Consider the following 9,049-nt stretch of genomic DNA (forward strand, 5'->3'; position numbering starts at 1 on the left):
AAATCCTTTTCGATTAAAGTATTGCTTATTTGACTTATCTGAAATCTAAATATTGAAATACCGCCCTTTAAATTGGATTTAAATAAATAAATACATATTTTAACTGCTCCGTAATAGGAGTAGAAAAAAAACCCAATGTAACTTAACAGAAACTACATATTTTCCAAATTATATTTTAGACAGTTGTATCTAAAATATACCATTCTAAATGGCCAATAATTGGGTACGAAATGTGCTGTGCATTTAGAACTTAAGTTCCAAAAGTTTTCAACATTATGAACAAACTAAATAATTATTACAGATTCATATTTTTAATTTCTAGTATTTGAGGATTCACAAAATATTAGAACAGTAAACAAACAGACGAAATACTTGACCACGTTCAGATATACATAAAGAAAAACTCACTGTTCATTAAAAAACAAGTTTAATGTAGTTTAATTTACACAAAAAAAAAACACTTATCAAAATAAGTGCTGTCAAACAGCATCAAAACAAGGCATTAATAATTCTGAACAAAAAGAACTATGATCCATTAACATGCATATCTTCCTGCATGTCATCGTCTCCATTTTCTCCAATGTCCTGCATGTTCTCATGCATGGGGACTGATTCCTGCATCTCTTCCTGGATCTCCTCCTCCTCCTCCTCTTCCTCTTCTACCATGTTAGTTGCTCCTGAAAAGGGGAAAACTTGTGAGAAGTAGAAAACTTGCTCTAATGAGAAGCTTGATTAGTTTTAGTTCTTAAAAGCAGAGTATGTCCTATTATTTATTTAAATGTTGTTTGATTGTACAAATGCTGCCTCAGTGACCAATACATTTTCTTCAAGGAGTTGTAGAAGCATCAGGGTTCCAAACCTAAAATGAACTACACTGAGGGGTCCCACTCATTCACCAATGACTGAAAGCGTTTCCCATTCACTTGAGATTACTGAATAATGTTTATGTATAAATGTGTGTAACAAAATAATACCTGATCTCATCTCTCGTCCTGGGATCTGTCCTGACTGGAGAAGCCCCTTCAATCGTTCAACTTCAGCCAGTGATGTGGCATTAGCAATCGCATTCTACATGCAAACAACATTTACAAAGAGACGCATTAGCCTAAATGAATAATACATTATTAATACATAATACATTTGAGTAGTATTTATTCAGCAAAAACACATCAAACTGATTAAAAGCAGTAAAGACATTTATAAAGTTACAAAATATTTTCATTTCAAATAAATGAAATTTACCATATCCCAAAACCAAAATCTTACTGATCATAAAATAGTGTGTGTGTGTACACAGTAGCAGTTCTGTCTTATTTGGTGAAATAGGCAAAATAATCCATGTCCCTGCTCCTCCACCCCACCCCAAAATGTGCTAAATATAATAAATGTAATTTATACCCATTTACAATAAGAACTTAACTCAAATTATTAAATAATAAAAAATACATGGAGAACTAGCTGACTAAAACAGCTTGAAAATGCTACCACATGAAATGTGTATTCCATGTAGAATTATTCGACATACAAAGATGGACTCTTCATTTCTTTACAGTTTATAAGTACACTATGTTACTTAATCGGTCAGTCGTGGAAATCTGATGATTGAAAACTTCTGGCAACATTAAATCCAGGAGAGAAGAAAAGAGAGAGAGCACGTATTCGCAAATGCACGGGACAAGGTTTGTGCATAAGCAATATCTTGGCCATAAGACCACTGTATATTTGAGAACGCACATCCAGTTTTGTGCAAAAGTGAAGGAAATTCGCTCGCGATCGGAGATTTGTGCTGGCGCATTAAATGGATGCGCTCTCGCTTTACAATGCACTTTTGACATTTACCATGACAGAAAAGTTACAGTCCATCACATATTTCAAATGCATCCTCTGGTGTGTATATGTACATATGTGGGTGTTTTAATCCGGTTCATCCATACCTTTATGGCTTCAACATCTGCAGCAGACGGTCCCATTTTCTTCTCAGTCTGAAGTCCTGCTCCTGGAGTAAACCTGAGAGCAAGAGTACATTTGGGGTTCAGACAAAGTGAACATGTTGAAGATTGCCTCTGCAGCCTCTCAACCAGTTCCCACAATCAAGAGTGTAGTATCTTCAGTATCTTATCAATATGAATAAACTGATACAAGACAGAAAAGCCTTGAGCCAGCTCCCCTGAGAAACATTGCTGAAGTTTAACATGGAAATATATCTTTTAACAGCCAATTCAGGGTCAATATGCATTCTCCGAGATGCCGAGTTCATAACTTCCACAGTCCAGTAATTCGGGAGAGCTGAGCTTGATCAAGGAGTTTCATCTTACGTTTTGGTTCGCTTGGCAATATCCTTTGCAAGCTGAGCACCTCGTTTGCCTTTGAACATTTTTTCAGCCTCCTGACGTTCCTACGGTGATACAGCAGAAAGTTCAAGCAAACATTCACAACAGACCATGACATGGACAACAGCCCTGTTCTTCACACGTGCAATACTGAATTATCACAGACAACTCAATCGAGCCAATTCAATCTGCATATGCGTTTAAGGAAACAAATTAGCCAGAGGGAATTATAAAAAGTAATGTCGGATGTACTAATCAATGTATGAAGAACAGGTCCCAGGGTGAAACCACACTGATAAATAAACAGACAACTAAATTTTGTGTGTGAAATCTTCCTGAAATAATCTGTCCAAAAGGAAGCAGTATGCATTTTATCAATTGGTTAATTTCAAGAAAAACAACATAAAACAATGATTAATTGTTACACATGTTATTATAAACTATATAAATTGGTCCTAAACATGACATGCACTAAACAAACATGAATTGCCCAACAACAACAACAAAATTGTCCGCTGACATTTTTTATTTAAAGCATAATGTACACACAGTTCAAAAGTTTGGGAGAGATTTTTAAATGTTTCTGAAAGAGATCTCTTCTGGTAACCAAGGCTGCATTTATTTGATCAAAAATTCAGTAAAAACTGTAATTTTCTGTTCATAAAATTTAACAATTTTTCAACTGGAATATATTTTAAAATGTAATTTATTCCTGTGATGGCAAATCTGATTTTTTTTTTTGCATCATTACTCGTTTTCAGTCACATGATCTTTCAGAAATCATTCTAATATGCTGATTTGCTGTTCAAGAAACATTTCTTATATAGTCTTATATTTTTGTGTGGAATCTGTGACATTGTTTTTTTAGGATTCTTTAAAGAACAGAAAGGTCAAAAGAACAGCATTTATTAGAAACAGAAATCTTTTGTAAAATTATAAATGTCCTTACTATCGCTTTTGATCAATTTAATGCATCCTTGCTGAATAAACATATTTCTTATTTTGAACGATAGTGTGGTTAAAATAAAATACAAAGAATTAAGGTTTAATCATACCTTCAGTTTCACCTTCTGGAAGTCCAGAACACGGATCTGTGGGATTTTATTGATGACATATAACCTGTAATGTTTCTTGTTGGTAACTGGATTCCTGAGGAGACTACAGAAGAGGAAAACAGAAAACCAATTCAAATTATGATCTGAAGTTTAAACATTTGGGTGTAAAAAAAAAAAAGCAGGTACCTGAGCAGGCTCAACGATTTCACTGTCGCAAGAGGATCCAAATCACCCTGTTGAGCACCAGAAACAACCATTAGTACAAAATTCAATGAAACATATTTTTAAATACTAATTAACGTGCATAAAGGCACATATATAGTTGAACTCACCAGCTCTTGAATGTTGTTGCTTGTGAGAATGAGTTCCTTCAGGTTTGGTAAAGCCTGCTCCATATTTTCTCCAATACGGCTGCAATAAGCGAGGCAAAAACACCAAGCATTGTAGGGTAACAAACTCAAATCTTCTCTATTTTACAAGCACATGATATGATGTGAAAAGAAATGAACATACGACTTTAAACTAATGCAATGATTTTTAATAATCAGACTGTTTTGGTGTTCATTTTAAAACCACCATGCATCATTGCTCTGGAGAACTGCCCTCAGAATTGTCAGATAGTATTTTCTTGCATTACATATTTACATTATAACAATAACATTAATGTGTTTGCACGCTAAACAGTGCTGGGCATCATGTTATTTCTTTCGTTAGACAGATGAAGATAAACAGAGTATAGTGTTGTCTCTTAATATAAATATCCGTCTGATTCTCTCACCAGATCCTGTTGTTGTTTATCAGGAGTGTTTTGAGTCTCTTTAGCAGTGGAAACCCATCCAGTTTTCTGATCTCATTATCGGACAGATCAACGGTATCAAACTGATCCAGTGTGGCGCCCAGATTCTCCAGCACAGGGATCTTATAGCCTTATAACAAACAAGCGAGCAAGAGTTAATTTTAGATTAACGCGCATAAATCGTTGATTCACACGTGAATGATGCGATTAAACGGGTTTTAATGAAGGTGCTTCACTCACCGCGCAGGTCGAGCTCTCTGTCCCGCACAGGGTTCGTGTACTGCGCCGCCTGCTCGATTAATTCTGCCGTTAGCTTCACCATGTCAGCCGCTCAGAGGAACAATGACTCTGATCAATAAGAAATCTGTTTGATTAAAAGTTTATTTAGCACGTATTACGTTAACACACGCTGCCGCCAAACGGAAGCGTCTGTTTTGTTCTTCTCGAGACAAACTCTGGGTTTGGAAGGAAGCCACAGCGCCACCAGGCGGACTGGAGGAGAGGTGCGCCCCTGCCAACAATGATGATGATTCTGACGAAGAGCCACATGTGGCGAGAACAATGAATAAAAATTTGTACTTTCTCTGAGCACCCTCATTGAGATTTTTGCCCGTTGGATGTGCACACTTTGTGTTAAGTCTTTGTCAGACAAAAATGTAAAAACAGAAGAATTCATTGAGGCTCACCCTGTAGCTTTAAAAAAGAAAACATGAATAACTTGAATAGCCCCTTTTCTATTGTAGCCTTACATTATGAAAGGAGTGTTCAAATAAAATTGACTAACTTCTCTTCCATAAAATTATGCTTTTTGGGGAACGCCTGGCCTGGAGGCACCCCTGTGCTTGAAAAAAAACTTCAAATGCAGGTTATTTAGTTACATTTTGTATTGAATTTGATTTTGACTATTGACCTATACATTATTTACTAATTATTCCCTAGAATACTAAACATTTATTAAAAACAGCAAATAACAATACAATACCATTAAGTAAAAATAAAAAAGGTAAATAATATGTAATTGTGAACTAAATTAAATTATTTTATATTGATAATAGTTAGTGTTGAATTTAAAAACAGTGGATAAATGCAATATATAAGGTGCTGCATCTGTATGCCCTATTCATTTCACTGTCACACAATGCAAATTAATTTATGACTGCAGATGTTTTAAAATGAAATTTACTCATTAACAAATGTGAATCAAATTGAAATCAAAAATCAAATTGAATCAAATTCTCCAAATAAAAAACATGTTAAATAAAACAAAGATTATTGGAGGTTGTTTTATAAGAAAATATTTCAGTATTTCTACTCCTACTCAGTATCAGGCTACTATGCACAGCGGTGGACTGGACAGTAAAGTATTTTTTATGTTGTTACGTGGACTAGCCTTCTTAATTTTCAAGTATCTATATTCTGGAGTATTTTTATTTTGATCAACTTTTACTTTTTCTACACTACATTCGACAGCATAATATCGTACTTTTTACTCCACTACATTTCATAAAAACATGTCGTACTCGTTATTTTGAAATGAAGTAATCGTCACGTGCTCCAACTCCGAGACGCAATAGGCTTGTTCGACTTGAACCGGCGCTGCACAGACCGATCGGTTGATGACATCAAAGTACCGCGAGAGCGATTAGAGAGCAGACGGCTCCTTATGCTTTTGAATCGCTCTCGCGGTACTTTGATGTCATCAACCGATCGGTCTGCGCAGCGCCGGTTCAAGTCGAACAAGCCTCAAATTGTACGTCCGATTCGCTGATTCTTTTCAATCAACCTGTTCGCAAATCGCACCGAATTATTCATATTCATTCGCAAACTGAATTGCAGATTTTCACTTCTCACTGATTTAATAATAGGTTTTAGAGCGAGTCTCTACTATAGTTAACTGAATGAGTGTACAAATTTTACTAAAAATGAGCCAAGAGCCGGAAGATCATCGGAACTTGAGTGCACGTGCGACTGATGGCGCGAAAAAAAAGTAAGTGACAAATGCCGATTTTTTTTCTTGATTCTTGTATGAAACGCATCTTTAGGTCACAACTGTCATTTGTTTGTGAACTGTCTGTTGTAAAAGGGTGAGCTGTAATGCTTGAATGAATGCGGGCATCACTATCTCTCAACATTGTAGATTAAAAAAAAGATAAAACATTAAAATAATTCAAATTATTGCACTTGTATTCATCCCCGCTACCGTCGCAGTTTCAAATGATGTAGCCTATAGCGTTCTTTAAAACGTTATGCATGTATCCCTTTAGACATCTGTTTTTATTGTTTGTCAAAACCATAGACTGTAAAAAGGTCAAAACCCATTAGGCCTACCTTAATTTGTGCTGGCTGCTTGACAATACATAATAATTCATAATGATGACACAGCAATTCCCACTCCCTTAGGTATTTTGAGCAGAAGGATTATATAAAATGTATAACATTAAATAAATGTAAAAGTATTCAAAATTGGAAAAACATTCATTGATCAGTAATTTTTACTTGTAATACTTGATAAGTACCTTAAATATCGAGTACTTTTACTCAAGTAAAATTGCACTTTTCTGTACAGGTATCTGTACTTTTACTCAAGTCCTTGATTTTCTGTTCTCCATCCACCACTGTATATGTCCATGCAATTTACTAGCAATACCTTTTAAATTCGCAATCCTTTTAAAGGACATTCCTGGCTGAAATCGCAACAACCTTTGCATTTATAACAGAACATGTATGGCATCCTAGGAAATTTTTACTTTTTTTTTTTTGGTATGCAAGCAAATTGCTGTTCCTGATCCAGTACTACAACCCTGAATAATCTAGGAGAGGCATCTTCAAAGAACGGAGTGAAAGAAAAGTAACTGAGTGGAACTTTGGACAGGTTTGGATGTCACTGATATGGAGCACGATTCGCCCTGCAAACACTTTTCCTCATGAGTGTAAAATCAGGATGGGTTTTATTCAAGAATGAAAATGTCAACATTTACTCACCCTCACATTATTCAAAACCTGTATCATTTTCTTCTGTAGAATGAAAGGATGAAGACCAGCTGTCAAGCTTCAAAAAGGAGACACAATGATTTATGACTCATGCACTATATTCTAAATTCATCTGAAGTCATACGACAGCTTAGAAATAGACCAAAGATGTTAAAATCTTGCATTACTTGACAGCTGTGTGGTCACTGATCACTTTGAGTGTATAGAAAAGAGCAGCTTGGATGTTCTGCTTTAAATACCACCTTTTTGTTCTAAGGAGGCAAAACAGATCCCCCTGACCTGACCACTTTATGGTCCTTGACCTTGAATGTCCCTCTCCCTGTGAGAATCTGGTACAGTTCATGAGATGTCACGGTGGAAGACTCGATGTAGAGAAGGCACAGCATATCACGAGGCAGGTGGCTCCCACTGCGAACATGTGCTGCCTTCGTGGAGTACTCCACCGTGACATAAAACTGTGTCAAAAAAAAGTCAAGCTGGTTGACTTCGGGTGTGGGGACATGCTGAGGAGTTCGCCGCACAGGTCATACTCTGGTATGTATTATAGAATTAGTTTATTCTGTGCTAATGGATACAAAAAAATCATGTTGCGTTAATGCAAACCTCTGGTTTTGTCTACATATCAGACAAAATGTCGTTCCTCCAGGCACAGCAGCGTACTGTCCTCCAGAGTACCATGTCAGGGGGATGTACTATGGCAGGCAGGCGGCCGCATGGTCACTAGGGGTTCTGATGTTCCTGATGTTGTGTTGACATTTCCCTAGAGATCACGATCTGCTGCTGCTGAAACTGAAGCGCTGGTCCAAACCCAACCTGTCAGCGGGTGAGATCTAGAATTAATAAATCTCAATCATACAAAACATCTTAACATGATCAAATAGAGCAGATGTAAAGTTTAAGGTAATAATCAGACATCTGTCACAGTGTCTGGTTATCCCCTGGGTTAAACACTAGAGAATCCCCAGTTTTCACGGTGTCTATGCATTCTCACTACAATTCCCATGATCCTGTCTGTCACTGATTGTTCATTGCCTTACAGCTGTTTCTCGTCACCTTGTTAGCACTTGTGTATATATACCCTGTCTGTTTCAATGTTTGTCACGAGTACTTGTATAATGTCGCCACACTTCCGTTGTTATTTCAAGCCTGTTTCTAGTGTTTATCTTTTATGTTTTTTGATTGCCTTTTTGGATTTTGACCTTTGCCTGGACTGGTTGTGAGTACGGATTACCCTTTAATAAAACACTGCTTTTGGATCTCTAATTCCCTGTGTGTCGTGACAACATCCCTTTCGTCTTCCTGTACAGAATGCTGTCATCTGCTCAGCGCTCTCCTGTAAGACAAACCAAGCCAACAACTTGGTCTGGGGCTAATCCTGTCCCACAACTGCAGGTAGTGAAACCTAAAATCGTCTAAAAAATAATTACTTTTGTCATCGGAAGAATTTGCCAAGTCAAATCTTTTTTTTTTTTTTTCTGTTTTGTTCAGGTTGTTGCATAAGGTCACTCCAGTTGGCGTCTTGTGGGCTGCGATCCATCCCTCCTCTCGCCTTTGCGTCTTGCGGGGCGAGCGTGCGAGCGTCTTGCACCTTTAGTTTGAGGGAGCAGTATTTGCGTCTGGCGTTACTGTTCCTGAGGAATATGGACATGCATCTGTTGGTTGCCCCTTTTTGTTTTTCCTATCATGGCCACTCTGTTCCTGAGGTTCCTGTCTCACAGCTGTCCAAATGCCAGTAACAATTTAAACAATATTTATTATTTGTGTTGTAATGTTCAACTTTTCTTTTTAATAGTCAGCTTATTTCAGCAGTCTTTAAGCTTATACACAGTGGTTACAGACACAAAAATTTACCTTTAATTTAATCTGTATTTATCTCA

At 36.8% G+C, this 9,049-nt stretch overlaps 1 protein-coding gene and 1 long non-coding RNA gene across 2 annotated transcripts; one reads left to right on the plus strand and one right to left on the minus strand.

Annotated features, from left to right (window-relative positions):
• Window positions 1-410: 410 nt before the first annotated feature.
• Window positions 411-4,634, minus strand: snrpa1 (small nuclear ribonucleoprotein polypeptide A'). Its single transcript, XM_077227958.1, has 9 exons — window positions 4,422-4,634; window positions 4,164-4,311; window positions 3,718-3,796; window positions 3,572-3,618; window positions 3,386-3,488; window positions 2,316-2,395; window positions 1,935-2,007; window positions 975-1,068; window positions 411-677 (listed from the first exon to the last, which is right to left on the minus strand). Exons 1-9 carry the CDS (start codon window positions 4,501-4,503, stop codon window positions 526-528), a joined length of 858 nt encoding a protein of 285 aa, XP_077084073.1. The 5' UTR covers window positions 4,504-4,634; the 3' UTR covers window positions 411-525.
• A 3,005-nt stretch (window positions 4,635-7,639) lies between these two features.
• Window positions 7,640-8,564, plus strand: LOC143736579 (uncharacterized). Its single transcript, XR_013203493.1, has 3 exons — window positions 7,640-7,706; window positions 7,799-7,995; window positions 8,480-8,564. It is a non-coding gene; the product is annotated as an uncharacterized LOC143736579 (long non-coding RNA).
• The last annotated feature ends 485 nt before the right edge of the window (window positions 8,565-9,049 follow it).

This window comes from Siphateles boraxobius, unplaced genomic scaffold (assembly GCF_051911475.1).
Source record: "Siphateles boraxobius isolate OS27281-9 unplaced genomic scaffold, OSU_SipBor_1 130, whole genome shotgun sequence".
NCBI classification, from domain to species: Eukaryota; Metazoa; Chordata; class Actinopteri; order Cypriniformes; family Leuciscidae; genus Siphateles; species Siphateles boraxobius.

Coding starts and splice junctions, on each gene's coding strand:
- snrpa1 (XM_077227958.1), bottom strand. CDS start 4,503: ATGGTGAAGCTAACGGCAGAATTAATCGAGCAGGCGGCGCAGTACACG. Junction 4,312..4,421: donor CAGAGAGCTCGACCTGCGCG/GTGAGTGAAGCA, acceptor GTTTGTTATAAG/GCTATAAGATCCCTGTGCTG. Junction 678..974: donor AGGACGAGAGATGAGATCAG/GTATTATTTTGT, acceptor TCCCCTTTTCAG/GAGCAACTAACATGGTAGAA.